At 43.0% G+C, this 13,956-nt stretch overlaps 1 protein-coding gene across 1 annotated transcript in view; it reads right to left on the reverse strand.

Annotated features, from left to right (window-relative positions):
• LOC137274339 (guanylate cyclase soluble subunit beta-1-like) overlaps nucleotides 1-13,956 on the reverse strand; it is a 55,507-nt gene that overhangs the window by 38,953 nt on the left and 2,598 nt on the right. Inside the window, exon 2 of the mRNA XM_067807486.1 lies at nucleotides 10,042-10,115. Within this exon, the coding sequence (XP_067663587.1) occupies nucleotides 10,042-10,115 (74 nt within the window). The remainder of the gene's footprint in view (nucleotides 1-10,041; nucleotides 10,116-13,956) is intronic.

The following is a 13,956-nucleotide window of genomic DNA, read 5'->3' on the forward strand; positions in this document are numbered from 1 at the left end:
GGACAGCTCCTGCCATCCAGCAGCTTGTGCTTAGACCTCGGGCCCGTCTATGCTGAACTCCAAGCTATGAACGCTGACCACGCTCTTGTTATCAACTGGACTGTCTAAGGACCCTCACCTCAACAAAATTACAGCCCTTATACAGGTGGAATTCAGGGAGAATGTCAAGTCGCCCATCAGACACATGGAGTTGTCATTTCACGAGCAAAGCAGGAAGGAACTGAAAACACTTGTCCCTCACAGATGCAAAAGTACGATCATTACAGCATTGAGTGACATAACCCTCATATTTCTATTAAACTGAGTGTCCACTCTGAAAGTGGTTGTCAGATCGTATCGACGTTCCTTGATTACATATTAGGAAATGTCACTAACTGCACGTCCAACATAATCGGCAAGGGTCTTGCAGGAAACTGTATAACTATTATAACGATGTACATGTATATGCAATAATTACTTCCTATTTACAAAACTCCGTGCGTTCGTTGGCATTCTTAGTTTATCAAAGGATTAATTTTTAAGATGCCTCAGACTATTTATTTCTAGAACACTGTACGACAAGAGTAAATAAGATAATGTTAACAGCGAATGAGTTTTGCTTTACGCTGCATGTAGCAATATTCCAGCATTATCACGGCGAGGAATATCAGAAATGGGCTTTACATATTGTACGAACGTGGGGAATTGAACTCGGGTCTTCGGCGCCACATACGAACGCTTTAACACTACTCTCCCCCACCGCCCGCAATGTTAATAACAAAGTGGTACAGTAAACCATAGGTACAACGAACTGTAAGGGACCGAAAAATTTACTTCATTACATCAGTAATTCGTTATAGGCATTTCCACTAAAATACACAGCAAATGGTCGGGACAAACTCAAACAATATTCGTTACATCGTCATTAGCATGTTCATCATATACGTGTCACGCTTACCGTTTTGTCAATGTTATCAACGTGAAAGCTATTTATATTATGGCGTGAAGCACTTAAGAGATCATGCCATTTGTACAGCTTTCCACTCCAGTTAACGCCGCAGCAAATCCTGATACTTTTGACGACATAATCACCTCTGTAAGCCAAGTACTCAAGATGATGAAGTTACAATACGAATAACATCACAATGAACGAAAATATGGCAATATTTTATAATCAGATTTAAATATCCTTAAAAGAGTGTTGTCTGGAGAAGTCAGTCTCTTCTATGGTAGGTGTATTTAAACAAGTCATCGTCGCTTTTCCTTAGTGACTTTTCATCTTAGCGTCAGCCATTGTATGACTGCCTGCTTTCATCTTTTAACAACCACTGTGGGTCAGAACTTCACACAAAATTTCAGACGAAGCGTCATGCAGCGATGTGCAAAGACTGCTTCTGTGCGGGCAGGTACCTCTGATTGTCGACTATATGATTACATCTACTGAGTTTTTTCTATAGAATGAGAATATATAATTACATATACGGCTATATATGGCGGCGGTCTGTGAATGATTGAGTTTGGGCCAGAGAATTCAGTGGTCAACTGAATGAGCATCTATCTACGCAGTTCGGATACGATAACACGTTTCAACCAGGTCAGCGAGTCTGACCACCCCATCCCGTTAGTCCACTCTTCAGACAAGCGTGGCTTGCTGAAGACTAGCTATAACCCGGATCTTCATGTGGGTACAACTCGATTTGATCCTGAGAGCATAGTTTAGTCATGCCAATAGGGTTCGTTCGTCACGGCACTTTGCAAGACCTAGATACTTCTGAATAGTACTTTCCGAATGGTCTCATGGCTGACAGTTGCCAGCAAGGAACCGTTAATTCTTGCAGGAATACGAAAACTTAGATCTACATCCATCCACACATTAGCCAAATAGTATGACAGTTGTGTACAGACCATGGCCGTACACTTGGTCCTGTCAAGTAAAGTCATACCTTGCGGTTTGGTTGTTGATTTATTCATTCCCTTGTCACTGGAAATCTTGTACCGGAAATAAAGTGGGCCCCGTCTCGTTGGCCCATGTAAAAGGCGCTGGTAATCAGCTTTGTACCGAAAGTAGCCCCTCTGGAGACTTACAGGCCCAATGGAACACAACAGTGCAGAGCGAAATGCTTACCGTAAAGGACTCGGTATTCACTCTCATTATTTAGATTGCTCACTGGAATTCTTACCGGGAACGTGGTTGTCGAGACGATGCAATGTGCAAAATGATGTTGATGCGTGCATGTATATATCAGTCGTGTTTGTCTACTGGTGTGTGAGGAATGTCCATGCATTCCGACTAAATGTAAACATGTACTTAATCGAAACGTTTTGTACACAAACAGCAGGCTGATCAATGCGAACTGATTTTGATTCGCATTATACCCTGACTCACTGGAGTACATGTAATAACATCAATGAAATGATCGTCAGTGCGAGCGAGTCTAGTTTTACGAGGTTTTTAGCAAAATATCCAGCAATATCTACAAGCAATGAGCTGGACACGTGGGGAATCGAACCTGGGTCATGGGCATGGCGAGCGAGCGTTTTAACCACTAAGCTACTCCATTGCGCCTTTATTAGTTTGAATAGAACACAACATCTCAACATAACACATCCTGTGCTAAGGGGACCCGCACGATTTGGGTGGTTAACTAACTTCACCCCATCAAGTGAAACCAATGAGCAATGGGTGTGAAGCTAAAAAGACTACGAATCATGGTCAAGATGAATCTGGCACTTAACATAACGATGAGCGAATCCCCTGAGGACTAAGGGACACGACTCTACACAGCTAATTGCAGTGTGCCATGACATAAGCAGGAAAAATCGTTGAGTTGTCAAATCACTTGATGGGATGACTGTGGTAGCACAAAACATGTTTAAAGATTCCCAAACACAGAGAAGTTACAGTAACCTGCATTCTTTGTTTCCATGCCAGATATAAGAGTACAGTCATGAATAATTTCCTCACAAAATGTGAACTCTACTGGATTTATCATCATTCGCCCGCAAATACTCCCACAAACCGGACGTTCCACTGAACTCTACCATCAGGCCCTATCGAAACACAAAAGCAGAGCGTTAGTTTGCCTCCAGATATGCACTAGACAAAGGGAATTTCATCTACCAGATCAAAGCATCCCAACACAAGCTGATTGGAGCTAGGGGAGTGTAGTAATTACTGCAGCGTCTTTCAATGTATCTAATAAGATACACACTAAGGCCCTGACTGGCTGTATGGTGGGGCGGTTGATAGAAGCGGACAGATTTGTTAACTAAGATGATAGAGTCCCTTGCAGCCATGTAACAATACACAGATGGTCGATAGTTTTTGTATAGCGATTGTAATGACCACAACGGAGAACTGTTACGGCAAAAATTGTAATCAGCCAAGTTTTTCGCTCGTGAAAATACCTTCTTCAAACAAAAATGATTAAGGGCTATTCGATGCTTCTTTGAAAAAGTATGAAGTGGATTCATTTGGCTTGGAGTGTCTAAATGTAATTGGCAACGATCGTTGTTACGGTTCTTTATCGACTTGCAACATCTGAACATTACAGTTGCTGATGTATGGAGCCGTTGCTGACTTTGATGTTAATATTGTATACTCTTAAATGTGGTTTGGACGGGACGTGTCGGTGAACCACAATAACTCACCATCAGTGATGCATTCAATTGAAACTTGCTGATCCTGCAAGTAGGCAAGTTGTACGGCTTACTGGGCACTCCTGACGATCCGGGTTAGAAATGATCTTTGGTAACCCACGCTTAGACGACTAACAGAATCGGGTTGTCAGACTTGCAGATTTGGTCGACACATGTCATCGTATCGCAACTGCGTTGGGCAATGTTCATGATGTTGTTCACTGGTCAAGACTTGATTATTTACGGGCTGCCGCCATATAGCTAATATATTGCTGTGAGGGGCGTTAAACAACAAAAATTCGCTCACTGGACATTCAAGCAACAAGCAGGTTTTAGAAATAATCGACTACACAGCTGAAATCACAACAACAATGTCTCCTCCTTGAGAGCGTTCGACTGACCAGTAATGCGCCTGTTACAAGATAGGTCAGTGGGACATCACAACAAATATTTGCTCGTGTGTGCTCATCAACGTTTCGCGAGTTCATATCAGCAGAAATTACTGACTTCTTCCACTTTTATTTGAAACTTGATTGCTGGGTCTCTGTTCGGGACAGGGAAGACAATTACTCGCCGTGACACAGAACCAAGACAGGTCCCAAAAGACAGCATCAAGTCAGTGTTTTTATGGGATGTGTGCCCCGGCCGTGGTAACAGGTCAGCTGATAGTGTGCTGATGGCAGTCTATTCCGACTGCTATAATTGCCATATTACACCTGGGAGCCGTGGCATCAAAGGAAAGATAATTTGTCGTTCAATTTGAGGATCATCAAAAGGTAGGCAGACCTGGCCTCTTGTGGGAGTTATATTGCTGGAAACAGACGCTCAGACAAGATTACGGATCAAGTGGGCAGGTTCGGCTGTCTATATCATTAGTCAAGTGGACAATGTTGGCTAAATATCAGCACTTAAATGAAGCATTATCATCATCACATCCTTCAGTGCAACTTCGACACTTACTTATATCACTGTTTAATATAAACACATCGCGTATTAAATCGTAGTGCCAAAATTTTAACAACATAATTTTAGTTCGCGCATTCTAAAATAGGATTTTGACACCTCCATATTTTGATATATTGATATATTTGTTAAACCGTTATGCATTGTGTGGATGTGGGGTAGCCTAGTGGTTAACATGATGGCTCGTAACGCTGAAAACCAGGGTTCGATTCCCAAATGTGAGATGCCTATTTCCGGTGTCCTTTGGTCTTCAGCGGCAAATGCTGGCAAGAGGGATCGGGGTGTTTGACGAGTGAGTAGTTGGGTTCAAAGCCCCTATGAACGTGGCGTAATCTTCAACGGCTTAGTTCGGCTTTCCGCTGCTTTCACAATTGTCCAGCAATACCAGGGCAGGGCTATCTACGAAAGTGAAGGTAAAGGCTTTACGTCTCGGTTGGAAAAAGTCATCGTATGTCATCCTATCCATTTTGCGTAGATCGATGCTCGTGATTTATTGACCGGTCTCAATTGTTTACACACTGCCGACATCTAGCTGGAATTATGCTGCGTGTGGCGTAAAACTAAACTCACTCACTCACTCTTTTGGAAATATTCGTGTGAAGTCACGGTCCCAAAAGTCAGCTTTGCATAATACTGCCAAACGTTGAGTTTGGCCAGCGTCTCTGTGACGTTACCTTCGTTGATTTATTTGACAGCGGAACACAAATCATAACCCTATGCCAGAACCGGAACCCGACCCCAATGCTCAATAAGAACACGCTTCCTTTCCGCCTCCGAACGTCTCCATCATCCTGTCCTCTGGAATAGACAGCAACACTGGACTTCACCAAGGGAAATGTATCTGACCTTGCCCCAGTGTTCATTGATCGGGAGGTGTAGGTAATTTAAAATGTGACATGTCAGCTTCGTTGCTGTAGCCAGATTGGAGCATACCTCACAAAGATATCCATGAAGCCATCTTGACTGGAACTTGATACCTTGGAACCGAGTAATTGGCGCTTGTTTTTGAATTATTAATGGCAGCTAAGTTCATGTTTCCAAATGTGCTTTTCATGACGTCTTTGGGACGGAAGAAGGCGCATCAGTCGAACATCCACATCTCTTAAGTCATCGTGGCTGTGAAGACCTTGAAAACATTCTACGCATGACCGAAGTTCTACACTCTGAACCAAACAGAGCTGTGAAATTCCAAATAACCGACGGTACCATTGCATTAGTATTGATCTGAAATTGGCTTGTAATTTCTCACATTTCGGATGTCTGAATAGGGGATTTGATGATTTCAGTATATCACCTTGCAGGTCACCAGGAGCTGTACGGGCCCAACGTCCAGTGTAACAGTTGATGGAATATCTTATGGATGAAGCAGCAACATTAAAGCAGAATTTAAAATGGGGTATTTGGACATCATGTATCATTCAAAGTTTCAAATGTTTCATTCAGGATTGTACCAAACAGCGTATGCATCTTCATCTATCACTATGGCGACGGGTGAAACTAAAATGCATACCTCGTGTTTTGTGTGTTTTGTGCACGGTGTAAGTGGCTGCAAATTTGCAGTCATTTACTGTCCGTCGGGTTAATAAGGGACGAAGGCCAAACACTGATTCGAATCACAGAATCCTGAAGAGCCCAAGATGAATAACTCTGCATAGCAAATTGCGCTTAAGACAATCGGACCACATATGGCGAAATATTTTTACAATTAAGATTGAAAAGATTCACCTCCCGATAAAGTATATAATGAGTAATGACATGAATCAATCAGGTTGTCAGTATGAAGTATGATAACCACTCCCAACTGTAGTTAGGTGTTGATCACATTCAGAATATTTCAGTTATATGATGACGGCCAGTAAATGGACAGTGATTGATAAGATAAGAAGGGTCTCACACTATTACTGCACAATAAGTCTCACCACTCAATCCATTTAGTCGTCTTCGAGTATAGATTGGCCGGCCAATACTGTGAAAAATACCAACGCTGACACACAATATAGCTTCCTGGTTGGTCTTCCCTAGGTAGCCATTCACACCATTCATCTTGAGGCACCACAATCACACGTGGTAATCAAAATATAAACACCGCCTCTGTTCACGAATATATATGTACCAAGGTAACAATAAGCCTGTGCAATAACATATTCTGCGTTCTTTTCATATGGATGGATTAACTTCGCGCTTACGATTTGTCATACACATAATTGTTTAGGTGTGTTTAGCTGCGTTTACGTGTGCACAAGCGGCATGAGCACGTACAAACGTGCGTGCGTTATTTGTAAGGACAAATGCCCGTCTCTCAGGCCTGATGCATCAACTTGGACAAACTTAGTAATCTATAGTTGCACAGATTATGATTACTACACTGCGTACTCTGTGATAGGCATGGCAGTAACAAGCACCATCAGTTAACGTCTTAACTTAGACAACATGAGGTTTGAACTATTCTGTCTATACTATAGCTGTCATAACCGGCATCCGTCCATTCGGCAAGTTGTCAATGTCAGCATAAAGCCTGTCCTACCCGTTGCTTGTACGTTTATCATCAGCTCTACAATCCAGCACGCTGTCTAAACCGGACTATTTCTTCAGTCCTGATGAGTGCCAGGTTAGACAGCTTCCACTGTATATGGACCTTACTGATCTGGACAACCGCTCTGTATACTTGCTCTTGGAGGAGGAGAACTGTATACTTCAGATCCCCGAGGCTGACAGAGTAGCCTTAGATGCTTCATGCTCGAGTCTATTGTCCCATGGGTATGGCTTATACTCGGGGACCTATCTTTAGGTCATGGTGCACCAGTCGCTTCCGTATCTGGCTTGTCTTGTCTGTTCTGTCGAGTCCACAGTGGTACACAGAGGTCTGAGCACCCAGCAATGCTGCGATATTGTATCCCATGTTACGTGAAAGGATTTAACGCCCATTGTGCATGGCTGCGTCCACTAAAGATACTCACTGCATAATCCCATTCTTCCATAGCCCCACCTCCACTTAACTACATCTCACACTCACATAACCCCACCTTCACATAACCTACACGCATATATATAATCCATCCCCACATAAACCCTCCACACAACATAAACCCTCAAGACATAAAACCCCACCTCTACATTATCTGACATGTACATATATCCATTCCCCCATTCCCCATCCTCCATAACCCCGCCCCTACATAACCCTATTCGTAGATAACCCCACTCCAACATCACCCCAGCCCCCACCGCCATTGCGGTATCTGGAGCCTGGAGCATGACTGAGCTACTGATTAATGACAGCGCCCAGCCATTTTGTAGCAGCTGGAATCCCATGTGTTGTTTCCAGATAACCATTATTCCTGCGTCTGCTTAGCAGGTGCCATGCAAGCAAAGAGACGTATTACACAAGCAAAACAGTCTTAACTTTACTTAATTTGTTTCTAAATACGACAGGACTCAACTGACAGTCGCCACACATCCTTTTCCCAAGCGTGTAGAAGTGCGCAAGGTTCGTGCAAAAACACGTTACTAAATTGTAATGTGGGCATTTCCAACCCATGGCACGTATTTGTGAGCCATTAGCCTACAAGTTAGGGCTGCTTCTCACTGGACTCACCGGCGACGGGGAAAACCCCACAGTTACTCTGAAACTACCAGTAAAATCCGATAACTGACAAATGGAACCCGCTACCACAAGATTCTGAAAAGTCCTCGAGATACAAAGAAACAGTTACGGCGCCTTAAGCGAATTAGGTCACACGTGCCCCTCCATAACATTACAAAATACAGAGAATTTGAAAAACACTTCGTCCCACTAATACTCATCGATGAACAGGAACCAGACATGCTTTCAAATCTACAGTTAGGACCGATGGCAGACCTCCCTACCCCAGTTGCTTCAAAGTGTATTCAAGGCGGCTAAAAGTTGTGTTTTCAGGTGTGAAAGTGTGCAGTCTCATAACGAACATAATCTGGTTCCTGTTCAGCAATATGTACAATACACAATGTCATACTTGTCATACCTTTAGTTGACCTGCTTATTCCGGTGATAGAAGTGTATTTCTCAATAATCTTCTGATCGAAGGATACTTTTTGGATTTCCGAATCCGGGGGTTTGTCAATGGCTTGGACAGTCCTGTTATTGCCATTAGTAAACAATCGGAATACATCGGTATGGGTGGTGATGGCATTGAGTAGAACAGATAAGGACGTCCTCAATGATGGTTAATACTAAAAGTTGAACTACATTGTGGAATGAAACTACTTTTTGAAGAAAATGACTCGATTGGCGTACAACCTATACCCGTATTTAATGAAAAGTCTCGTACAAAATACGCTAAAATACGCAAGGCAGGCAGGTCTGCGATGGCCATCCTGCGTGCGCATATGTATGTGTCACGTGGTAATACACATTGCGACGCCTACAGCAAACCAGTATATTCCGAGCCCGTAATATCAGTTCGTTTAATCGAACAGTTCGTAATAACTCACTTCCGTATTGCTAACGAAAGTAACTCTACCATAAGAGATGGAGTAGTATAGATTAAATGTGTGTAAATTACAATGTGTCTTTAACTAAACAATAGGAACATGGACAAGCATTATGAAGAATATATTTGGAGTACTGGGAACATGCCGTTACTGGCATGTTTAATGTGCGAATTAGCGGACGTTACGTTACTGGGTTGGGAACAGTTGCTGCATGGAAGGTCTAAATAGATATTGTTTAGATGTCACGGTGGGCTCATTGTCGTCCTAATGTTAACTACATGTGGCTAGTAAAAATCGCTTTTCACTGTGGGTAAAAGGTACTGTTGTCCATAATTACTCCATATACGTGGTTGTTCGTTGTTGTTGTTAGTCGCCCCTTACGGCAAGCAAGGGTTCCATAAGACCAATTCTAACTATATTTTTCTTTGAAAATCTGTAATTTTGCAATCTATTATGAAAAACCGAGTGTTTCTATAATGTTTAGTCTAACATCGTAACTATGCAAGTGGTATGGGACATTATTAGGACCGTGGTCCCTAGGCGTTCACCGCAGTACGACCAATCGGGACTTAACGGTTTATCACAGGCTTACAAACGTCCTAATAATACGAACGGTTTGTAGAGCGCGACCTGAGGTGGTGAAAAATCCAAGACACCTAAAAATAATCAAGGTCAGCCTCTTCAGATATGGGTCGGCGGGGAAATCGGAATCACATCTTTTCCCTCTTTTTGTTGAGGAGGTCTAAACATAGAATTGAGATCTGGATTCTATTCTTCCTGGGTTGTATTACAATGTACTAACATCAACAGCCTTAATGGACGATGAGCGTTGTATTCGTGCACATAAAAACAAACTCCTTCCACATGTTGTCCACATCTGTGCCGGGTGAAGCGTTTTGTTGTTTGATCGTTGTGTTTGTTTGTTGGGTACAGTTATCTTATTTGTTTGTTGTTTACCGCGCACCTAAACAAAAACAGTATTAGTCTTACTTGATTGCCTCCCACTTTTCTTGCCCAAATTGCCTCAGCACCAGCAGCTCCAGAGCGTGATTGACGAACCCGTACTGTAACATAACAAACACCATCTTGAACATGCATCACCGTGGAATGTGTGAGTGAGGTTAGATTTACAACGCTTTAAACAATGATCACGACGGGCATACAAGAAATGGGTTTCACATGCTGCACTCGTGTGGGGAATTGAACCCCAGTCGTAACGAGCGAACACTTTAACCACTATGCCACCCCACTGCCCCGCATCAATATACGTAAGTGTAGTTCAGTTTTATCCCGTTTTTAGCAATATTACAACGACGGCAAGGCGGGATACACCAGAAAGGGGCTTCATATGATTTACCCATGTGGGGGACCGAGACGGGTGTGACTAGCGAATGCTTTAACCACTAGGCTACCCCACCGCCCCGTATGATAATAGATGGGGACGAGACATGCCGACAACTGGTTACGTGTTTACCGTCCGGCGTTTGGTTATTCCATAACGGTATCTGGTTCGGTTATTACTGTGATCTTCTCAGTTTAACATATATCTTTCATGGCTCTGCGGGCAAGGTTTGGCAGCTTACACTATATGAATCAGGCATACTGGGAAGATGATTGCCGGTAACATGGAGAGAGCTTCAGGGTGGTATGCGGAAATCAGCACTGGAACAGCATTACAGTGTTATCGTGACATAAGTAAATAATCCAGTCTGGACCAGACAATCCATTGATGAACATCATGAGGATCGATCTGTGTCATTTAAGTCAGCGAGCTCGACCACCCGATCCCGTTAGTCGCCTCTTATAGCAAGCATGGGTTGCTGAAGGCCTTATTCTACCCCAGACCCCCACGTATCTCAATGGAAATGGTGTTCATTAACAAATTACGACTAACATGGGAAACGAACACAGTGTCTAGGAACCTGTCACCATGGTACAACGCTGTTCAGCGAGGGAGTTTAGTTATACTCATTATAACTTTAGCACTATTCAGGCAGTATCCAGGTGGAGGAAATGGGCTTCACACGTTGTATCGAACTCGTGTCGTTGGCGTGACAAGAGAACGATTTAATCACTAGGTTACGCCACCATGCCCGAACGAATTTGACGGCCCCTAATGAAATGTAAGCAGCCTTTCCCTATTGATGGTGGGAAGAGGGAAGGCGATGTGTGTTCCCCTGTAGATTCTCCTCTAGCGAGTATTGTTGCATGCCACTTTTAGCAAAATTATTTTCAGCGATATGACGATGGCACGGGTTACTCATGTTGTACCTACAAAGGGATTCGAACACAGGTCTTCTGAGTGTCGATCAAACACTTTACCCACCGCCCCTCTCCAATGATGACGCTCCGCAACAGCTCTTGCCAGCTTGTTTCCCTGCTGCCGTCAAATTCTGATCAGGGGCCGTTGGGTGGCCCAGTGGTTAAAGCGTTCGATATGGGTACAATGTGTGAAGCCCATTTGTGATGTAACCCGCCGTGATATTGATTGAAGTTTAGTGAAAGGGACGTAAAATTAAACTTACTCACTCACCCTACACTGCACGTATTGTGGTGGGCAGCATCCATTACCTCCACACTGACACTAATTGACCTAGACATTCTGGAGCTCCTATTCTTATTGACCCAGCACTTGACTAACTAGCTTATGCCTACTTAGTACGTGAATAAAACTGTTATCACTTGTTTGTGGGCTTTGTGCAAAGACATCGTGGATTAATTATTCTGCCATTTACAGGGTGGTGGAGTAGCCTAGTGGCTAAAGCGTTTGCTCGTCATGCAGAAGACACGGAAAATGGGTACAAGTCCAGTTCAGGTGTCCCCATAAGTGATATTGCTGGAATACTTTGCTAAAAACGGCGTTCAAAACTCGCTCTCACAGTACAACCCCTAGAGTTGTCGCGATGATACTCAGTAATATTCCAGCTTTGTGCGATTATATAAGAATGACACTTCAGCAAGATGATTCAGGAGACACAGTTCCCCGCAAAGGGTGACAGCGTACATAACGTTGTGTACAAACTGGCTCCCGTTGGAATATCATGACTAAATTTACTGCGATAATAAAGTGGACGGGGATCGCGAGTATTTCTCCGCCTGTATACACATGTCACCACGATCTATAGCTGTCGGGCTTACAGTCATGTCTGGGCACGTTGAATATAGGATGACATTTAACACTGTTTAAGATCTTCTGATGATAACCAACTTGAAACGTCACCGCTACAACAATGAACGATATTCATTGATACCCGCACCTCGGTCATATTTCACATAATTTTATTCGGCTAGCTCTCCTCAACCAGCCAGTCCATACTAGCCAACAGGTATGTATATATTTATGCATATTAATGAGGTCAAAAGGTCGCATACCTCATGCTGTTCATGCTACATGCGAGTACGGAGTAATAAAAGCCAGATCCATATGATTGTCGAAGAAGAATGTGAGTACTGATGCATACCTAAGCGACAAATGGGAAAGTCATTGGACGACTGGAGCTTAACATTTCAAAGTGACCGGTGGTAGAGATGGCACGTGGCTTAATGGCGTCTGGGGTATTCTACACAGTCGTCTAATACTACAATGACAATTTCTATCGTGTTCATTTCCATTATCGACGAGACAGATATTTATATTTCGATAGGTTAAGGTATCTGATTTCATTGGACATTATTCGCCTGACAAACGTAACGCGGGTTCCCTTGTCCTCGTTCAAAAAATGTGGGGCGGTTTTGGAACGAAAATGGTCGCGTCTGAACATAGTTGTATCCGCGATATCCATCCTGGGTCGTTATTGTTCTTTCTACTTACTAAGCAGACTCTGTACCGACTCACTGTTGGGACAACGCACGTATCACGGATACTACATGCATGGCCGCAATTCGACACTTCCGATGTCGGCGAACCTCTCTCAATGAGGAAAAGATCAGGCCAAAATATATTTAGTTAGCGTACGTCAATTAATCTCACTGTCGTGTGGCTTCAGGTCTGTGGATTTGGAGTTGAGCGGTAATAGCAAACTCATTCATTTGACCCGAAATGACTAAAGTATGTCTACAGTCTGTACATATCACTGAAAGGGTTTGTGAGCGAGATAACCATTACGCCGTTTTGTGCAATATACCGTTTCTATCACTGCGGCAAGGTGCCATAAATGGGTATGGTTTGTGGGGACAAGCTCAGGACTTCATCGTGACGATATATTATTATGCTCTGGACGCTCCTGTGCCAAACGCTTCCCAATCAGACGTGTTCAGAAACGGAATTTTTAGTATATCTTCATATAGTATCATAACATTTAAACCATTGTATTGAGTGAGTTTGGTTTTTTTGGGGGTTTTTTTGGTTTTTTTTAGTGTGTGTGTGTGTGTAAATGTTTGGGTTTTTTGGTTGTTGCTTTTTATGTACTTTTGGTTGTTTTGTTAGGTTTTGCTGTTGTTTTTCGTGCTCTTTTCTTTGTTTCGTGCTTTTTTCATTTTGTTTTTGTTTTTCTCTTTTTTAAATTTTAGATTAAGTGAAAAAGATACAGTTATATTTGTAATTCTAATAGTTACAGCATGACTTACTGCCGGGAGCTGAAGGTAAGAAATAATATCCCGTGCAGTTGTACAGGCAAAGGGTCCAGAAATAATACGGCTGGTCTCCATTTCTTCAGATATCCCGACATGGGAAGGGGCGGGTTGTGTAGATTGATGCTCGTGATGTCGATCACTGGATATGATGGTCCAAACTCGATATTTTTAGACCGTTGCCATAGAGCTGGAATGTTGCTGATTACGGAACATAGCAGACAAATAACAAAATAAACAGTAGGCACAGGCAGACTTGGAATCTGATGAATCACTCAGTTGGCCGTGAAAGGAGCCAGAGGTCGAGGGTTAGAAGATTGATCGGCAGATATTGCG

Source organism: Haliotis asinina, chromosome 2 (assembly GCF_037392515.1).
Source record: "Haliotis asinina isolate JCU_RB_2024 chromosome 2, JCU_Hal_asi_v2, whole genome shotgun sequence".
Lineage (NCBI taxonomy): Eukaryota > Metazoa > Mollusca > Gastropoda > Lepetellida > Haliotidae > Haliotis > Haliotis asinina.